This window comes from Acanthisitta chloris, unplaced genomic scaffold (genome assembly GCF_000695815.1).
Source record: "Acanthisitta chloris isolate BGI_N310 unplaced genomic scaffold, ASM69581v1 scaffold14688, whole genome shotgun sequence".
Taxonomy (NCBI): domain Eukaryota; kingdom Metazoa; phylum Chordata; class Aves; order Passeriformes; family Acanthisittidae; genus Acanthisitta; species Acanthisitta chloris.
In genome coordinates, this window is record NW_008688766.1 from 11,592 (window position 1) to 30,407 (window position 18,816).

Genomic DNA, 18,816 nt, shown 5'->3' on the forward strand with positions numbered 1-18,816 from the left:
GTTAGTTGAGAGCTGAGTTAGGGTGGCTTTGGGGCTTGTGGCAAAGCCAGGCTTTGCAGCACACTCCCAACCTATCCCAGGGATGAGGTGGATATTACACTGGTGGAAAATATCAACTCTAAGAGCAGCTTCCTGTGAAGACAGGCTGAAGTTGCATTAATATACCAAGAACTGAGGGTGGAACTAACTGTTTGAAACAGGAGGGAACAGTGCAGGTGGCTGCTGCACCCTCCCTCCCTGCAGCCCCCCAACCCAGCATCATTTCCCCCTCTCTGCTGTCCCCCAGGGGAGGAGGTGTTGCTGATCCAGGAGAAGCTGGATGGGATTAAGACTCGCTATTCCGACATCACCGCCGCCAGCTCCAAAGCCCTGCGCACGCTGGAGCAGGCTCGGCAGTTGGCCACCAAGTTCCAGTCCACACACGAGGAGCTCACCAGCTGGATGAGCAAGGTGGAGGATGAGTTGGCATCCAGTGGGACACAGTCCCCTGCTGGAGAGCAGATACCCCAATTCCAGCAGCGGCAAAAGGTGAGTGCTGGCAGAGCAGCATCCCGGGATGGGGTTGTAGGAGCTGATGGGGTTTGCTCTCTGCTTTGGGAGAGGGATGTCACCTGCTGAGGATATGTGTCCATGGGTGCTTTCCACAGGAGCTGAAGAAGGAGGTGATGGAGCACAGGCTTGTCCTGGACACGGTGAACGAGGTGAGCCGAGCTCTCCTGGAGCTGGTTCCCTGGCGAGCCAGGGAAGGGCTGGATAAGCTCGTGTCGGACACCAACGAGCGCTACAAGTTGGTCAGTGACACCATCAAGCAGAGGGTGGAAGAAATCGATGCTGCTATTCAGAGGTCTCAACAGGTAAGTTGATAACCCCACCAGAGCCTCTTGGTCTTCTCCATGCAGGAGTGAGCAGCTCAGCACTGCTCCAGTCGCACAGTGAGCTGGCAGTGGGAGGGATAGGAAGCCCAGCCCAGCATGAAGGCCAAATCCCATCAGGAATGCAAAGAAAACCCCACCAGCAGCATGTGGCAGCAGGGCCTTCTCCTGACCCTGTTTCCTGACCCTGTTTCCTGTGGTTGGGCTGGGATAACTCCAGACCAACACCACGTTATCCCACCTGCTGGCTTGTGCCTGCAGGGGTGATGTAGATGGTATAAAAGCAATGGCAGGTGACTTTCAGGCCTGGTAAAACATCATGCCTTACTGTGAGAGCACAGGGATTTGTTCCAGGCGAACAGTCCTCCCCAGCAAGGCTTGTCCTGCACAGCCTGAATAACTGCCCTCGCTCCACGGAGCGCTGATGCCACAGAGCTGATCATGCAAGCAAAATGCTTATCTTAACTGAGGTGTCCCTTTCCCTGCGGGCAGGGAGGGTGTAGGGAGAGGTGGCTGCTCCTACATGCCCCAAAACCAGCTGCAGGAGCCACCAAGGGCAGCATGGAGTCAGAAACCTGCATCCCACCCCAATGTCCTTCTCCTGCATCCACACACCAGGGCAAGGCATTTATCCCATGTGTCCCAGTTGATTCCCCCGTGTCTCCTACCATCCCCAACTTGGCATGAGCTCCATCCTGGTGTCCCCATCACTAACCACTGCCCATCCTCTCCCATGTGGCAGTATGAGCAGGCAGCCGACGCAGAGCTGGCCTGGGTGGCTGAAACCAAGAGGAAGCTGATGGCTCTCGGTCCCATCCGCCTGGAGCAGGACCAGACAACAGCTCAGCTGCAGGTGCAGAAGGTATGAAGATGCCTTTTGACAGGGTGGGCAGCCAGGAGAGATGCAGTTTGGGTGATCTGATGCAATTTGTGGGAGTAGCTTTACCAAGGGGTGTGTAGGGCCGAGCCCAGAGCACCAGGAGAGGTGCAACACTTGTCCTTGGAAAGTAAAAAAGAACAAAAGGGAGAAAGAATGTGTGCAAGGAAAAAGCCTCCTGACCATTTTCAGAGCTGTTAGGGCTAGATGGGTGCTCTTGCCTGGACTCCCCTCAAGAGAGTCACTCCTTTGGAAGTCTTTCCCTGTTGCAGGCTCTGCCTGGGACTTGCCAGCTCTGGCTGCAGGAAGGGATTAGAGAAATGTATGTATTGATTAATGAGGTGCTTTGCCATTTGCTTTTTTGCTCATTGTTCCCTGCAGTGGGGACTCCACAGTTCCCTCCTGGCAGCCAGACGTGGAACAAAGAGGCACTGGGTTGTTTTTTTTTTATCTTTGAGATGAGCTCATGCCTGAAAGAACGTGCACTTTAAATAAACAGCCCTTTGCTTCCCTGAGCTTGGGCAATCCAAGCAGCACACAGGGCTATTTGGTTTAAAAATCTTAAAAATTGGAAAAAAAGACAGTCTTATAAGGGAGGGGAGACTGAACTATCGAGCACTGAGTTAAATTGAGCTCAGCTTCCCACTGTTAATTGTGTGAACCTTGGGAATGGCAAAGTTATTGGTCGATGCAGTCGTTCTGAGGGATAACGTTTGCTAATGAATGGATGATGGAGCTTTCCCTCCAGGGAGGACTCTGGGTGTGGAAGTGGATTAAACCTCATTTTAAGACCTGTTTTCAGGTCTTTGAAAGAGAGGGGTTGATACAGATGAGTCCTGAGGAAAACGGGCAGGAATCTGCATTTCCAGCCAGATTTTCAGTGTGCTGAGTTTTGCATGGTCTTTTGCAATGCCCAGTGCAGGCAGGAGAATCCCATGGATGGGCTGGGGAGAGGTTGGGCTTGGGGAGCAGTTGAGGCTGAGCTCTGATTTCTTCCCTTTCTTTGGGTCCTTCCTTTCTTCAGGCTTTTTCCATCGACATCATCCGGCACAAAGACTCCATGGATGAGCTGTTCAGCCAGCGCAACGAGATCTTTGGGACCTGTGGTGAGGAACAGAAAGCTGTTCTCCAGGTGAGCCCTCCCTGCTGTTTTCTGTGACAGAGGGGACAGAGAGAGGCAAATCCTCAGCCCTTGCACAGCCTGGAAGAGTTTCAAATTGCTCCATCTTTAGTAATTCCCACTAGCGTTCGCAGAAATCTCTTTACATTTATTACTCTCCTTTATTGCATATTTTTATTGCAGGGTTTGGGGATGGGGAGGGGGAGACAAGGGAGATTCCCTAGGCTGCTTTAATTGGAATTACAGCCTGTGCACGTGGAAGGCCACCAAAGGCACCTCCTGCTCCTCCAGCTCACAGCATGCAGCTGGCTCTTTTCCTGGGCTGTTTCTCATCCCTCTCCATAACTCTCCTCCTTTTTTTTTTGGATTTGATTTTTTTTTAGGAGAAAACTGAGTCCCTGGTGCAACAGTATGAAGCTGTGAGCCAGCTCAACTCGGAGCGTTATGCTCGTTTGGAGCGTGCCCAGGTGCTGGTCAACCAGTTTTGGGAGACCTATGAGGAGCTGAACCCATGGATTGAAGAGACACAAACCCTCATCTCCCAACTGCCACCTCCAGCCATCGACCACGAGCAGCTCAAGCAGCAGCAGGATGACATGAGGGTAAGAGGATGAAGTATTTCCATCTCCTGTCCATCAGTTCTTCTGCCTTAAACAGAAGTTCAGCACTTGCAGGGAGAAAAGCAGCTTTTGTCTGAATTTTCCTCATTTTTTCCCCGTTCTCTTTGGGAGTTCTGCTCATGTAATCCAAGTGTTCCATGTGGAAATCACTCGTTATGTTGGAGCACTCCTTACCAAGATGCAGTTTGCACCCAAGGAACTTCGTCTGCCTTCAGATTTCCTTTCTGTTTGTGGCAGGAACAACCACTTTGTGCTTTTAGGGTGGAAAGCTGCAAAGCAAAAATTCCCAGTGGGGTCTCCATGGTGCTGTGGGGAGGGCCAGGAGCTGGGGAAGGACTTTTGCTGGGCATTGTGCCATAGCCATGTTAGGAAGAACTGAGTGCTTGGCAGATTTTAGGGCATGAAATCCATGGTGTGAGTTCCTACCAGATATGATCTCTGCTCTTGGAGTGTTGCATGAAATAAATAGGCAGTGACTTGCAACAGATTTCTGAACAAACCTGTTGGTTTTTGGGGTTTTTTTTCCCTTCTATTCCCTAGCAACTGAGAGAGTCCATTGCTGAACACAAACCTCATATCGACAAGCTGCTGAAAATTGGGCCACAGCTCAAGGACCTCAACCCTGAGGAAGGAGAGATGGTGCAGGAGAAATACTCCACAGCTGAGGCCATGTATGCCAAAATCAAGGAGGAGGTGTGCCAGCGAGCCCTGGCGCTCGACGAGGCTGTCTCACAGTCCACCCAGGTGAGCTGGGCCACAGAGGAGAGAAATCTTCTTTCTCCTCACAGTCCCCTGGGGGAGCCACGTGCTGTGGAATGTGGTTTTATTCCCATTGTTCCGATTGTAAAACCCTTTCTAAGGCATAATGTGGTCAGACACCTCCGGGGTAGTTTCCTGCTGCTCTGTGCTGGCTGTGGGAGCAGAGGAGAAGGCGTTTGAGGTTTGATAGTAAATAGGATAATAAAGTTTTACAGCCTCAATAATGAGGCTGGTTCAAAGGGGCTGTGTTGGCACCCGCCCAAGGTTGGAAGGGCCCGAAGAGCCTCTTGAAAGAGCTTGAAGAGCTAATTTTCAGTTCTGATAAGCTGTGAGTGCAGTGAAGAGCCATGGGATCCTTTGAATGGGAGAGGGAACGGTTGTCTCCGGGGTCTGGGCATCCCCTGAGGAGGTGGGTGAGTGCAGGAGCAGAGATAGGAGAGGAAGAGCAAAGATTGGAGGTGCTAAAGTCCACAAAGGGGGTGAAGTGTTCCTGCTGCTGAGGGTTGATGACCCCTCAGTTACATTTCATTTCACCCCGTGTAGCTCAGTCGGTTTTTTTTGTCAAGTCTGGGTGTTTTATTATTTTAATTCCTGTATTGTGTAGTCAACTTCTCTTGGTTTGCACTTGTATTAACTCCGAGTTTTTCCCCCCCTCCTCCACATTCCCCTCCCTTCTCATCTCTCACTCCCATTGTGGAATGTGTTGTCTGTGTGTGTTGCTGCCTGTGCTCGTCCTCCCCACATTTCATTCTTGTGTTGACTGCGTCCCACCATTGCAGATTTCTGAGGTAAGCGAGTCCCCCAACCACAGACCTTCATTTACACTCTTTGGGCTGATTCTATTTTACACCCAGACTTTTATTTCTGGCCCATGCACAGCTCAGCAGAACATGCTTCAAAAATTAACTCTGGGGGCCTGAAATGACCTTTTTTTTTTTTTTTGGTTTTTTTTTGGGATGGCTTCCATTGCACTGCTGCCTGGTCTCCGCTGTGGCCAGTTTCTGCTGGGAATGCTTCCTGCAAAGCAGAGGTTTTGCTTTACACTGAGCTTCCTGCTCCAGCTGGACGTGCTGGTTTGCTCCTGCTTGTTGGCTGAGCCAGAGTGTCCTGATCAACTTTGCACCGAGAGCCTGGCCCCTCTCTGCTGGCAGATCCTGGGATTTGGTGGACACCAGCACTGGTGTGTTCCCAGTAGGAACTGGGAGAAGGGCCAGAGCTGACAGCCACAGTGCAGAGCTCTCCTTCCCACCAGCAGAGATGGATTGGGATCTTTAAGGACAAAGTTGACTTTTCTTGAAAAAGCCAATAATAATCCCTGCTAGACCCTGTTCCTCTCTTCTCTCCTGGCTTTCTGGTTCTGCTTTTGAAGCCCCAGCTCTGTGGCAGCTCCTCCCCATCCACATGCAGCCTCCCAGCAGCTCCCACTGACCCTGCCAGGGTGGGTTTCTCCTGGCCTTGCACCATGGGGAGATTCCCATCAGCACCAAACGTGGCCACTTTCCCAGCAACATCATTGCCTGGGATGCTCCGACAACCAGGATTGGGGTTTTCTTGCTCATCCCCAAAAAACAACTCAGCAGCCAAAACCATGACTTTGTAGGGTTGAATCTGGTGCCAAGTCACTGCTGTGTTTGGGTCACAGGTGCCAGTGGTGGCTCTGGGAGTCTCCCCATTGGCAGCAGAGTGGAGCAGGAGGCTGCAGGTGGCATTGCTGCTGCAGGTGGCATTGGTGCTGTAGGTGACATTGCTGCTGCAGGTGGCATTGGTGCTGTAGGTGACATTGGTGCTGCAGGTGGCATTGCTGCTCCAGGCAATGTCCATCCTCTCCAAGAGGCCTCTGGCTGTGGCGCTCAGGGCTGTGGCACACGCGTCGCTTCGCCTCATCTCTCCTGCCCTAATGGCTTTGCTCTCCTCCAGTTCCACGACAAGATTGAGCCTATGCTGGAGACTCTGGAGACTCTCTCCTCCCGCCTGCACCTTCCTCCCCTCATCCCTGCCGAGGTGGATAAGATCAGGGAGTGCATCAGTGAGAATAAGAACTCCACCGTGGAGCTGGAGAAGCTGCAACCTTCCTTTGAGGCTCTGAAACGCCGCGGGGAAGAGCTGATCGCTCGGTCCCAGGGAGCAGACAAGGACCTGGCAGCAAAAGGTATGTCTGGGTGGAGCTATGGTCCTCCCCAGACCATAACTCTATCACTGCTGAGGAGGCTTTGATGTCCCAGGGTGTATTCAGAGGTTCTCCTGGCTTTAAGAGGAAGGATGAATCCTCTGGATGGAGGTGGCTGCTGCCTGCTTCCATCTGGAGCAGACAGGGTGGCATCAGCCAGAGGAGAAAAGTATTTATGGCTTCTCAACCGAGCTGAGCCCTCACCCTGAGCTGATCTCTTGTTGGTGGCCCCTGTGGCATGATTTGTTGATGTTCATTCAGCATCTAATGGAAGGAAGGAACATCCCCAGCACAAAAAACCCATCAACACGATTGGCACTAATTGGCACCTTCCTTGGCAGCTCAACAGTCAGCTCATGGACTGAGTGAGCAGAGACTTCATGCTAGAGGTGGCCAGAACAGAGATTCGTTGGAGGGAAAGTGTGTGGGCAAATTTGCCCTCAGCTTGCCTGCACACACATAAAGGCTTTATTTCTGCAAGCTGGAGCTTCTCACGTCCCTCAATATCTCCCAGAGTTAATGCTCTGATAGTCCTGGTCATCTTTAATTCTCCTTTGAATATTCTTTTGGCTATTTCTAAGTGTTTGCAAAATGCTTTGGAGTTGTAAAATGGTTTCTTTCTTCACTGAATGTTTTCCTTCCTTTCCTCAGTAATCCAGGACAAGTTGGATCAGATGGTTTTCTTCTGGGAAGACATCAAAGCTCGGACAGAGGAACGTGAAATGAAGTTCCTTGATGTCCTGGAGCTTGCAGAGAAGTTCTGGTATGACATGGCAGCTCTCCTGACAACCATCAAGGACACACAGGACATTGTGCACGACCTGGAGAGCCCAGGCATTGACCCCTCCATCATCAAGCAGCAGGTGGAAGCAGCAGAGGTGAGGCCCATGGGACTGTCCCTCATTCTGCAGCTTGTCAGCTAAATTGGGAAGCTCTTAGATCTGAGCATGGCTGAAGGGGTTGTGAATCAGTTTTTGTAGGCAGTCAGGTGGATTAGGAAGAGTTATTTCCACTGCAGTTTGGAACTGGAAGGAAAAACAGAAGTGTATTTCACCACCCTCTGTTCCAGCCAAGGAGATGATGCTTCAATCACTATATCTGCTACTGTTTTGGGAAGTGTGTGAAGTGTGTGGTCAGAGCCCTGTGCCCACTTGTTTGGAGAGATGTGGAAGCTTACACAGCTCTGCTCCTAGCCCGAGCCAAAGACTGTCTGGAGTGGGCTGTGTATATTTAGATACTGGTTAGACAGGAGATAAGTGCTTGGATTTGTGTGTTGATGCTTGTTCCAAATAAGTGATGAAATCCACTTCAGGTGGCTTTGACTTCACTCAACCCTGGAGAACAAGGATGTTTCTTTGCTAAGTTTAGCCTTGCTCTTCCCCTTTTATAACCATCCTCACTTTGGTTTGCAGCTTTGGAACCTCAAAAACTAATTCCCAAGTTAACAAAATGCTCCTGCAAACAGCACATCTCTCGTAAACAACTTCTTTAGCCAGACTCCTGTCTAAACACAGGTGTTATTTTAGCTCCCATGCTGTGGGCAGAGGTGGGAGCACACCAAGGTGGTGTGGCAACGTTGGCCAACTGCTCATGGTGTCACCTACTCTTGGAGCCTGGAGTTGAGCTGTTGGACACCAGAGCAGGAAGGACTGTCCATGCTTCATCCCTCCTGTGCATGGGGCAGTTTTGGAAGAGCATTTAAACATAGCTTAGCACAGCAGGAGGACAAGAGGGCACAGACTCAAGCTCTGCCAGGGGAGGGTTAGGTTGGATATTAGGAAGAGGTTTTTTTTAACAGAGTGCTCAGACATTGGAATGTGCTGCCCAGGGAGGTGGTGAATTCACCATCCCTGGAGGTTTTTAGGCTGAGACTGAATGTGGCACTTAGTGCCATGGTCTAATAACCACGGTAGGGTTGGACTTGATGATCTTGGAGGTCTTTTCCAGTCTGGTTGAGTCTATGATTCTGTGATAATAAAGACTTTTCTTCTGTGGCTGTGTCCATGCAGACTATTAAGGAGGAGACTGATGGTTTGCACGAGGAGCTGGAGTTCATTCGCCTCCTTGGAACTGATTTAATTTTTGCCTGTGGCGAAACTGAGAAACCAGAAGTGAAAAAGAGCATTGATGAGGTAGGAAAAGCCAGCAGCTTTCTCTGTCAGATAAAATCAAGTGGGAGCTCTGGTTGAAGAGCCTAACGAATTTTGTGGGCAATCTTGTGTTCCGCAGATGAACAGCGCGTGGGAAAATCTAAACAAAACGTGGAAGGAGAGGCTGGAGAAGCTCGAGGAAGCCATGCAGTCAGCTGTGCAGTACCAAGATACACTTCAAGTAAGAGGCAGGGCTGCTGGTGTGGAGTGGGTGGACCTTGGGAACATCCCTTTGGATCCTCTGCCTGGAGTTGTACTGGGATTTGCACTAGGGAAACAGCTCTTGGGAGAGTGTTTGCAGGCTCAACAAGCAGCTCTGAGGAAGAGCAGATACTTTGCATTTGTCTTCTCAAATCTACCTTCATTTCTGCATGGAGCAGCAGGATGAAGTGGCTCCTGGCAGGTTGCTGGAAGCAGGAGAGGGAAGGAAAGAGAGAGCTGGCCAAGGAGGCAGCTCTGCCCTGAAAGTTTCATGGTTGTGGAGTGGTGGAGACACCATCTCTGTTTCCTCACCAGCTCTGGAGGGAACACTTCGCCATTCCCTTTATTAATCCTGTCCATACTCTTTCCAGGCCATGTTTGACTGGCTGGACAATGCTGTGATCAAACTCTGCAACATGACACCTGTGGGCACTGACCTCAGCACGGTCAAGGAGCAGATGAACGAGATGAAGGTACATGGGCAGAGAGGGACCAGTTTCTCCAGCTCTGCTTTGCCTCACAGAGCTCCAGTGATTCATTTCGTTCTGGTTTTTGTCCTGTTTGTTTTGGCAGGAGTTTAAAATGGAGGTTTACCAGCAGCAGATTGAGATGGAAAAGCTTAATCACCAAGGTGAACTGATGCTAAAAAAGGCTACAGATGAGACAGACAGAGACATCATAAAGGAACCACTGACAGAGCTGAAACATCTCTGGGAGAACTTGGGCGAGAAAATTGCTCACAGACAGGTAGAGTGAAGACCTGGAACTCTCCCAAATGTGGGGTTGAAACTCACTGTGATGCTCCCAGTCCTGAAAACTTCCCTTTTCCATCCCTGTCCTTGCCCAGCACAAGTTGGAAGCAGCTCTGCTGGCACTTGGCCAGTTCCAGCATGCCTTGGCAGAGCTGATGGCCTGGCTGACTCACACTGAGGAGCTGCTTGATGCCCAGAAACCCATCAATGGAGACCCCAAAGTCATCGAGGTTGAACTTGCAAAGCACCATGTGAGTATTCCTCCTCCCAAGTACACTTTTCAATCCATTCCCATGGCAAGATTTCATTTCTCAGGAAGAGTTTGAGCTGGTTTGATCCACGAGAGCAGTCAGGGCTCGACAGGACGTGTTTTAGGGATGTGGCCAACATTTACCCCCTCGTGCAGGTGCTGAAGAACGACGTCCTGGCCCACCAAGCAACTGTGGAGACAGTGAACAAAGCAGGGAATGAGCTGCTGGAGTCGAGTGCAGGGGATGATGCCAGCAGCCTGCGGAACCGCCTGGAGAAGCTAAGCTGAAGTCCTGCTGGGATTCAGTGCTGCAGAAGACAGAGGAGAGGGAGCAGCAGCTGCAGTCCACACTCCAGCAGGTCAGGAAGAGGCACTGGGAATACTCCCTGTGCAGTGGGTGCTTCCCCCTTCACTTTGGGGGGAGATGAAAGGTTAGGATGACACTGGGATTTGTTTGATGGAAGTGGTTCAGTGCCTGCCCAGAAATGCAGCAGGGACCAGACACACCTGTGGGTTGTGGATACACTATGTGTCACCCTCCTGAACCCTCTGGCGCATCCAGTTCTGCCTCTTTATCTGCTTTCAAAGCAAACACAACGTTCCCCCTGGCACATGATCAATGGTGGCTGATGTCATCTGATCCGGGGCCGATTCTCTGTTCCTGAACAGGCTCAGGGTTTCCATGGTGAGATTGAAGACTTCCTCCTGTGGCTAACGAGGATGGAGAGCCAATTGTCAGCATCAAAACCCACAGGAGGTCTGCCAGAAACTGCCCGGGAACAGCTCAATGCCCACATGGTAATTTCTCAGGAGAGATTTATTAATTTTTTTTGGTTTTTTTTTTGGTAATGCATTGAATAGAAGCTGCTGTCAAATATCAGCATCAAAACTTCTCCCTTCTCTGTCTGATGGGGAGAAGAGGCTGCTCTGCTCTCCTCTTACAGATCATTTTGCACTTGATGCCTGGAACAAGCATCATGATGCTTTAACCACCTTTTCTCAGCTCAAAGTGACACGTTGCTGTCATTTCGCTGCCTGTCCTGAACCTAATGTTCCCATCACCTGGAGTTTTGCAGCATGACATGGCCCCTTTCTGAGCTCTTCTTTGTCTGATCCTTTGGTGCTGCCTCTTTACAGGAGCTGTACAGCCAGCTCAAAGCCAAGGAGGATGTCTACAGCCAACTGCTGGCCAAGGGGAGGCTGATGCTGCTCAACCGTGATGACTCTGGCTCTGGCTCAAAGACAGAGCAGAGTGTGGCACTGCTGGAGCAGAAATGGTGTCTGGTCAGCACCAAGATGGAGGAGAGAAAGGTAACATTGGAGGAGAGTTATCCCACCCTTTCTCCATAGCCTGACAGCATCTACTCCCTGTTTTCCCACTCTGCTTCCCCAGGAGGGATGGAGCCACACAGGGCTGGGGATTGTTTGGTTTATACAACCTCTCTCTTGATTGAACAGGTTGAGTTTGTCCTTCCCATGGTGCTGAGTGTCAAGCTGTTAGTGTTTATTTTTCTAGATAGTCATCAGAATTGGTTAAATCACACAGAAAATCGGAGTAAAATTGCATTTTGGGTTAATTTGGAGAGGTGGGAAGAAGCCTCCCGCAGCTCTCAAAGGGAAGCTTTGTTGGTCAAGCCAAATCCTCCTCCAAGCTGACTCCATCCTAGGCTTTTGGCTGGGGATGAGATAAAACAAGGGCCGCAGTGGCCTCAGCCCAGAATAAATTTGTGGTGCTGCAGCTGTTGCCATCAGAATATCACCCACCCCATTCACCAAGCTGCTCTCCCCACGGCAAACCCTTTCCCAGGAAGCTGAGGGTGACGCAGCTGCTCGTGTGCTGATGAAGGTTTCCCTTTTCAGGGACCATTCTTGTTTTGAAAGGAAGCAACAGCTTTGACTGCAACCCCCTCCCCTTGGTAAACAAGTCATGTTCCTGGGCTGAGGCAATGAGGTTCCTGTTGGAGAGATGTTTCAGCAGGGACACAAAGGCCACCTCTGTCTGCGAAGCCGCAGATCAGAGCTCTCACCCTTCATGTTGTGTTTTTTCTTTCTCTCCCTACTAGGCAAAACTGGAGGAAGCACTGGCCCTGGCCACCGATTTCCAGAACTCCCTCCAGGACTTCATCAACTGGTTGACACTGGCTGAGCAGAGCCTGAACATTGCACCCCCAGCCAGTCTCATCCTCGCCGCGGTGCTGGCCCAGATCGATGAGCACAAGGTACCAGTGCCTTGGACACAAAGCTTCATCCCCAGGATGGAGGGAGTGAGGCTGGCACCTCATCCCCCCTGCACCCATCCAGCTCCCCTTACAGATGGGACATCTTTTCCCAGGTGTTTGCCAATGAGGTGAACGCGCATCGGGATCGCATCATCGAGCTGGATCAAACTGGGAACCAGCTGAAGTTCCTCAGTCAGAAGCAGGATGTGGTGTTGATCAAGAACCTGCTGGTGAGCGTCCAGTCCCGCTGGGAGAAGGTTGTCCAGCGTTCAGTGGAGAGGGGACGAGCTCTTGATGATGCCAGGAAGAGAGCCAAGCAGGTGAGAGAGGTGGGAAGGGTCTGGCAGACCCAAGGAATTGTCAGCCTTCGAGGGCAGGAGGTCCCAGGACCAGAAAGGAAATAGGGACACCCCCAAGTGTGAGGTTTTCAGACTTGTTTCTGTTCCTTTGCAGTTCCATGAAGCCTGGAAGAAACTGATTGATTGGCTGGAGGATGCAGAGAATCACCTGGACTCAGAGCTGGAGATTTCCAATGATCCTGACAAAATCAAGCTCCAGCTCTCCAAACACAAGGTAGAGCTTTGCCAAAGCCAGACTGGTGCTGGGCATAGGGTGGAAAATGCTCCATTGGGAGGTGGAGCAGGGAAACATCTCCTCTGCCATCAGGACAGGGGAAGGTCATGTCTGTGCCTGCCAGTACCATGGAAAACATTCATCTGGGAATATTCAGAGCCAAGGTCAGGCTTTCTGAAGCATTTTGTTTTCTCTCCATTTCCCAGGAGTTCCAGAAGACACTGGGTGGTAAGCAGCCTGTCTACGACACCACCATCAGGACAGGCAGAGCCCTCAAGGAGAAAGCTTTGCTTCCAGATGACACTCAAAAGCTGGACAATTTACTGGGAGAAGTCCGGGATAAGTGGGACACAGTGTGTGGAAAATCTGTGGAAAGGTAAGTCCAGCCCCAGTGCTCATGTTCCAGGACTCTGATCAAAGGGATTTTATGGGCTGGTTGGAGGAGGTCACTGAGACATGACAAGAGGTGATGAGTTGCTTCATGGAATTTCACAGGGATGTTTGTTTTCCAGGCAGCACAAGCTGGAAGAAGCTCTCCTGTTCTCTGGGCAGTTTATGGATGCACTGCAGGCCTTGGTGGACTGGCTCTACAAAGTGGAACCCCAGTTAGCTGAAGACCAACCTGTCCATGGGGACCTGGATCTGGTGATGAACCTGATGGATGCTCACAAGGTGAGAACACTTTTTCCAGCTCTTCTCCAAGTGGGGCTTGTCTTCCCCAGGAGCCAGAAGACAGAGGAGCCAGACTTGGTGCCTTGCACCAGAGCTATGTGTCTTGCTTTCCTGCAGTGGATAAGGAGGGAAAAATCAGCAAAAAGCTGGGAAGGAGCTTTTATGTTACTGGGAAGGTGATAGGAGCTGGAGGTCTGTTCTTGTTAATCACATCTGCTGAGGGTTTAGGTTTGGAGTTGACTGAATTTATAGTCCTTTAAACTTTGGTCTTGGCAGTTCTCTGCAGCATGTCTTGGAGACTGTTACTCCAGAGTTTGGATCAGGAATCCCCAGACAGGGTTTGAGTGACCATTCAAGGCAGCCACTTGTGTTGCAGCCTGAGCAGGGATGAGATCTTACCTGCTTTGAGTCACAACTGCTTTTACCAGGGTGGGAAATTGGGGCTTCTACCCATGAAACAACCTGCTGGGACTGCCTAACCTTGCTTGGCTTCTACTTTCTCTCCCTCCAGGTCTTCCAGAAGGAGCTGGGGAAGCGCACAGGGACAGTCCAGGTGCTGAAACGCTCCGGCCGGGAGCTCATCGAGAACAGCCGCGATGACACGACCTGGGTGAAGGTTCAGCTGCAGGAGCTGAGCAACCGTTGGGACACAGTGTGCAAACTGTCTGTGTCCAAACAAACCCGCCTGGAACAGGCCTTGAAGCAGGTGAGGAGGAGACTACAGATGGAAATGGTCTTGGAGAGCTTTGCTGAGCTCCAGGTTTTTGTTGGGAACTCAACAGAAAGCTCAGGGAAGAGTTTTTGCCCTGGCTAGGTAGGACACCCCCAGCCCTGCAGTGGTCCCAAGAATTTGGTGCTCAGGCACTGGAATGTGCTGCCCAGGGAGGTGGTGGATTCACCATCCCTGGTGGTTTTCAAGCTGAGACTGGATGTGGCACTTAGTGCCATGGTCTAATAACCACGGTATGGTTGAACTCGATGATCTTTGAGGTCTCTTCCAACCTGGTTGAGTCTATGATTCTAACTGCAAAGCACTGGGTTGGTGCCAGTGATGTACTGGTTCTTTTGCCCAAAAAAAGTGTTGATAAAGAGTGGTTTGAAAAGAGAGAATGGAAGATCTTGCTGGTGTGCACAGCAGGGATAGAGCAGTGAGCAGAGCTGGGCCAGGTTGGTGTTTGCCAATGTCCAGGGCAAGAGAGAGAGACCTCGATTGAAGCTAAAAAAGCCAACCGAAAAGGTCAAAGGCTCTTAAGCAGCTTTTACATCAAGTAGGCAATTTACAGAACAAACCACCCAGGTGCCAAATTGGTCAGGATTCAGGCAGTTGTGCTGGTTTGGAAAACATTCAACCCTTCAGTGCAGCTGATGCTGAGGGCAGAGAGGTGCCTGGTTGCTGTGGGACTCACCTCCTGGTGCTACACAAACCCAGGCCACAGGCTGCTAACTCATTTTTTATAAAAGTGCCTTTCAGCTCACTGTCCCCCAGCTCTCAGCCTGTTTGGGGAGGAGGAGAAGGACTAACACCTGTGCTTTTGTTGGCACAGGCAGAGGAGTTCAGGACAGCAGTGCACATGCTGCTGGAGTGGCTGTCAGAGGCAGAGCAGTCTCTGCGCTTTCGGGGAGCACTACCCGACGATGCTGAGGCACTGCAGGCCCTCATTGATGCCCACAAGGTAAGAGAAAACTCCAAAACTCAACCCAAGCAAAGTTTATGGGGGAGAATATTGCCAAAAATTTCCTTGGGGCTTTTCAGGAGTTCATGAAGAAAGTGGAGGAGAAGAGAGCGGACGTGAACGCGGCGGTGGGCATGGGGGAGGTGATCCTGGGCGCCTGCCACCCTGACTGCATCACCACCATCAAACACTGGATCACCATCATCCGGGCCAGGTTTGAGGAGGTGAGTCCAACAGGATTTGTTCCAGCCTGGTGGTTCCAGGCATGGCCATAGGGTGGTGGGTTTCCCACACTGGGCTGATGGTTATCCCTGTGTTTCCAACAGGTTCTCACATGGGCAAAGCAGCACCAGCAGAGACTGGAATCTGCACTTTCCGAGCTGGTGGCAAATGCAGAACTTCTGGAAGAGCTCCTGGCATGGATCCAGTGGGCTGAGACAACCTTGATCCAACGGGACCAAGACCCTATGCCACAAAATATTGATCAGGTCAAAGCCCTCATCTCCGAACACCAGGTGAGCCCAGTGCTGAACACATTGGGCACTCAGGAGAGGAGCAGTGGGAGAGATGCTTCCATGGAGGAGGCATTGACTTCTCTTGGAAGTCCCTATTAAAGCAGCATGGGACCCAACTGGAGCAAAACTAGCCCAGGATGAAGGACCCTTGCAGGTCCAAGCCAGCACTGAGCTCAATCACAATCCCCCATGGCTGATGCTTGATGCACACCTCACCTCTATGGGCTTGGAGGGTCTGAACAAGGGTCTGGAAACAAAAAAACCTCTCAAAACTTGTGTTTTGACAGTCCTTTATGGAGGAGATGACACGGAAACAGCCAGATGTGGACCGGGTGACGAAGACATACAAGAGAAAAGCCACTGAGCCTCCCCATGGACCCTTCATCGACAAGTCCCGCAGCAACAGTGAGTCTGTGGCTGGTGAAACGTTCTGGAATGGCAGGAAATGGAATACATAGGAAGCTAATTAACTCTGATTATCAATTAACAAGGCATCCTGCCTTAACAGCCACCAGGAAGGCAGTTGAGACTTGTCAGGAGGGGAAAATCCAGGTGGCATTTCCCAAAATGCCTGTGCTGGGTGTGCTGTGCCTGGGGCTGGCACTGCTCTCCTTTCTCTTTGCCTTTGGGATGAGGTTTTGGGGTGGGTTTTTTACTGTTGTTTCTTGAAGGCAGAGTCCAGTGTGAATTCCTGAGTGCTGGGGGGATGTGGGTGTAGAGCTGTCACCCTGTCCTCCTACCTGGGGACACTGCATCCCTTGGGAAAACAGCCAGCAAACCTGTGGGAGGTTTTCTCTTCCAAGAAATAAAATCCACTTCATTGCTGCTCTTCCCTGGACTGCTCAGACTTAATGTACCCATCAACACCACCTCAAACAATTCCTTTTCTCCCTTTTTTTCCAGGAAAATCCTTGACTCAGGCCACTCCTCCCAGCATGCCCATTATCTCCCAGTCAGAGACAAAGAACCCCAGGATCAACCAGCTCTCAGCACGTTGGCAGCAGGTTTGGCTCTTGGCACTGGAGAGGCAGAGGAAACTCAACGATGCCCTGGACAGACTGGAGGAGGTAACAGACCCAGCTGCTCCAGGCAGGGAGGGAACTGGGAGTTGATGACCAGAGAGATGTAAGATGCATTTTAAATTAGTGTTGCCCCAGCTCTTATTGACAGTTCCTGTTGCCTTTCCAAAAATGCTGGGGAAAAAAAAAAAAGTCCTAAAATATTAAGGCTAAAAAACCTCTGGTAATTAGTTAATGAACTGTACATTAACCAACTGCTTTGTGCCCCTGTGGTCAGTGTGTGTAGAGTTACTGACAACCAGGCCTTGCTTTCCTCCTGGTAATTAGTTTAACAATTACTGTCTCTATCTTTTCCAAACATCTAATGTCATTTTTGTTTTCATTTATGCTTAACAAAGCAGCTATGCCCAGAAGTGAGTGGTGTTTTGGTTTTTTTTGTTTTGTTTTCTGTTGCTTTTGCTGTAGGTCAGTTCAGTTTATCTGTTTTCATGTTTTTTCTTTGTGGCTTTTTTCCCCCAAGAATGTTTAGAGAGAGAGGAAAAAAAAATCCCTAAAAATTGTTGTGTTACCTTGGTGTGAAGTGCTTGAGCTGGTGAGGTCCTGGGGGTACTTTTTGGGGGTGGATAAGAAGGGTGTTGGTTTAAATTGGAGGGGCTGAGGCTGGGAAAGGGTTTGCAGAGCTGAGATATGTCCCAGCTGCTGGAAGAAGGGCAAGAAATCCCTTCTTGGCTGTTTAGAGGGAAAGGGAGAAGGGAGATATGTACCCAAAATGATGCTGGCAGTGGGAATTCCTCCCAGGCAGAGCCTGAGGAGTCCATAGGCAAAACCTGGGTGAGGAAACATCCCCAAAAACCAGAGCAGAGGGGGTGTGTGTGTCTGTGTGCCTGTAGCTGATCTCCCTGCCTGTGTGTTCCTACAGCAGCGTGGGGGATGCTGCATCCCCATGCTCCATGTGCTGGCTGTGTGTCCTGTTCTGGAAAGTCAATTTGGGCAACTCCCTCCTTCATGGGGGTTGTCTGGATGACTCCAGTTAAACCTCCCTGGGAGGGAGGGCAGGGAGCATTAGCTCGGGCTCACCCAGGGCTGGTGTTTTGGGGTGCTGTGTAGCTGAGGGTGCTGCTCCTTTGGGATTTCCCCTGCTGACTCTTGCTGGTTTTCCTTCCAGTTGAAGGAGTTTGCAAACTTCGACTTTGATGTCTGGAGGAAGAAGTATATGCGTTGGATGAACCACAAGAAATCTCGAGTCATGGACTTCTTCCGCCGCATCGACAAGGACCAGGATGGGAAGATCACCCGGCAGGAGTTTATCGACGGCATCTTGGCTTCAAGTAAGTCTCTGCCTGGAAGTTTGGAAGGTGACCACATCCCTGTCTCTAAATGAACTCCCTGCTTCCAATTCTTCATTCCATTCTCCTTCCAGAATTCCCCACCACGAAGCTGGAGATGACGGCGGTGGCTGACATCTTTGACCGCGATGGCGACGGCTACATCGATTACTATGAGTTTGTGGCTGCTCTCCATCCCAACAAAGATGCCTACCGCCCCACCACTGATGCTGACAAGATTGAAGATGAGGTAAAGCACCAAAAAAAAGGGTGATCGGTAGGGTTGGGGTGGTTTAGGGTGGTTGGGGGGTGGTTCAGGGAGGTTGGGGTGGTTCAGGGAGGTTGGGGTGGTTCAGGGAGGTTGGGGTGGTTCAGGGAGGTTGGGGTGGTTCAGGGAGGTTGGGGTGGTTCAGGGAGGTTGGGGTGGTTCAGGGAGGTAGGGAGTGGTTGGAGTGGTTCAGAGTGGTTGGGGTGGTTCAGGGAGGTTGGGGTGGCTCAGGGTGGTTGGGGTTGTTCAGAGTGGTTGGGGTTGTTCGGGGTGGTTGAGGTGGTTCAGGGAGGTTGAGGTGATTTAGGGAGTGGTTGGAGTGGTTCAGAGTGGTTGGGGTGGTTCAGGGAGGTTGGGATGGTTCAGGGAGGTTGGGATGGTTGGGGTGGTTCAGGTTGGTTGAGGTGGTTCAGGTTGGTTGAGGTGGTTCAGGTTGGTTGGGGTAGTTAGGGTGGTTGGGGTGGTTCAGGTTGGTTGAGGTGGTTCAGGTTGATTGGGGTGGTTCAGGGAGGTTGGAGTGGTTCAGGTTGGTTGGGGTGGTTCAGGGAGGTTGGGATGGTTCAGGGAGGTTGGGATGGTTGGGGTGGTTCAGGTTGGTTGAGGTGGTGAATGAACACTGAGTCGTGTAACAGGAAAGCTTCCCCTTGAAAAAGCTTGTTTCTCCCCGGCCAGAAGTCCAAGAGCCAATAGGCAAAGTTAGAAGCCTCATGTACTTTTTTTATGATGTGACTGTTCAGCATCACTAGACAGGAAAATGTCCAGACATCAAAGAATCAGGTCTCCA

At 50.9% G+C, this 18,816-nt stretch overlaps 1 protein-coding gene across 1 annotated transcript in view; it reads left to right on the plus strand.

Moving 5' to 3' along the window:
• Positions 1 to 18,816, plus strand: part of MACF1 (microtubule-actin crosslinking factor 1) — a 38,379-nt gene that overhangs the window by 8,525 nt on the left and 11,038 nt on the right. Inside the window, 30 exon segments of the mRNA XM_009081162.1 lie at positions 287 to 528; positions 648 to 854; positions 1,615 to 1,734; positions 2,774 to 2,881; positions 3,253 to 3,471; positions 4,030 to 4,233; positions 6,166 to 6,397; positions 7,067 to 7,293; positions 8,425 to 8,547; positions 8,645 to 8,746; positions 9,138 to 9,239; positions 9,340 to 9,513; positions 9,614 to 9,769; positions 9,925 to 10,053; positions 10,056 to 10,127; positions 10,438 to 10,566; positions 10,906 to 11,079; positions 11,832 to 11,987; positions 12,101 to 12,307; positions 12,441 to 12,560; positions 12,767 to 12,936; positions 13,073 to 13,232; positions 13,744 to 13,938; positions 14,777 to 14,905; positions 14,986 to 15,129; positions 15,232 to 15,420; positions 15,708 to 15,825; positions 16,324 to 16,487; positions 17,605 to 17,767; positions 17,860 to 18,014. Coding sequence (XP_009079410.1) covers positions 287 to 528; positions 648 to 854; positions 1,615 to 1,734; positions 2,774 to 2,881; positions 3,253 to 3,471; positions 4,030 to 4,233; positions 6,166 to 6,397; positions 7,067 to 7,293; positions 8,425 to 8,547; positions 8,645 to 8,746; positions 9,138 to 9,239; positions 9,340 to 9,513; positions 9,614 to 9,769; positions 9,925 to 10,053; positions 10,056 to 10,127; positions 10,438 to 10,566; positions 10,906 to 11,079; positions 11,832 to 11,987; positions 12,101 to 12,307; positions 12,441 to 12,560; positions 12,767 to 12,936; positions 13,073 to 13,232; positions 13,744 to 13,938; positions 14,777 to 14,905; positions 14,986 to 15,129; positions 15,232 to 15,420; positions 15,708 to 15,825; positions 16,324 to 16,487; positions 17,605 to 17,767; positions 17,860 to 18,014 — 4,790 coding nt within the window.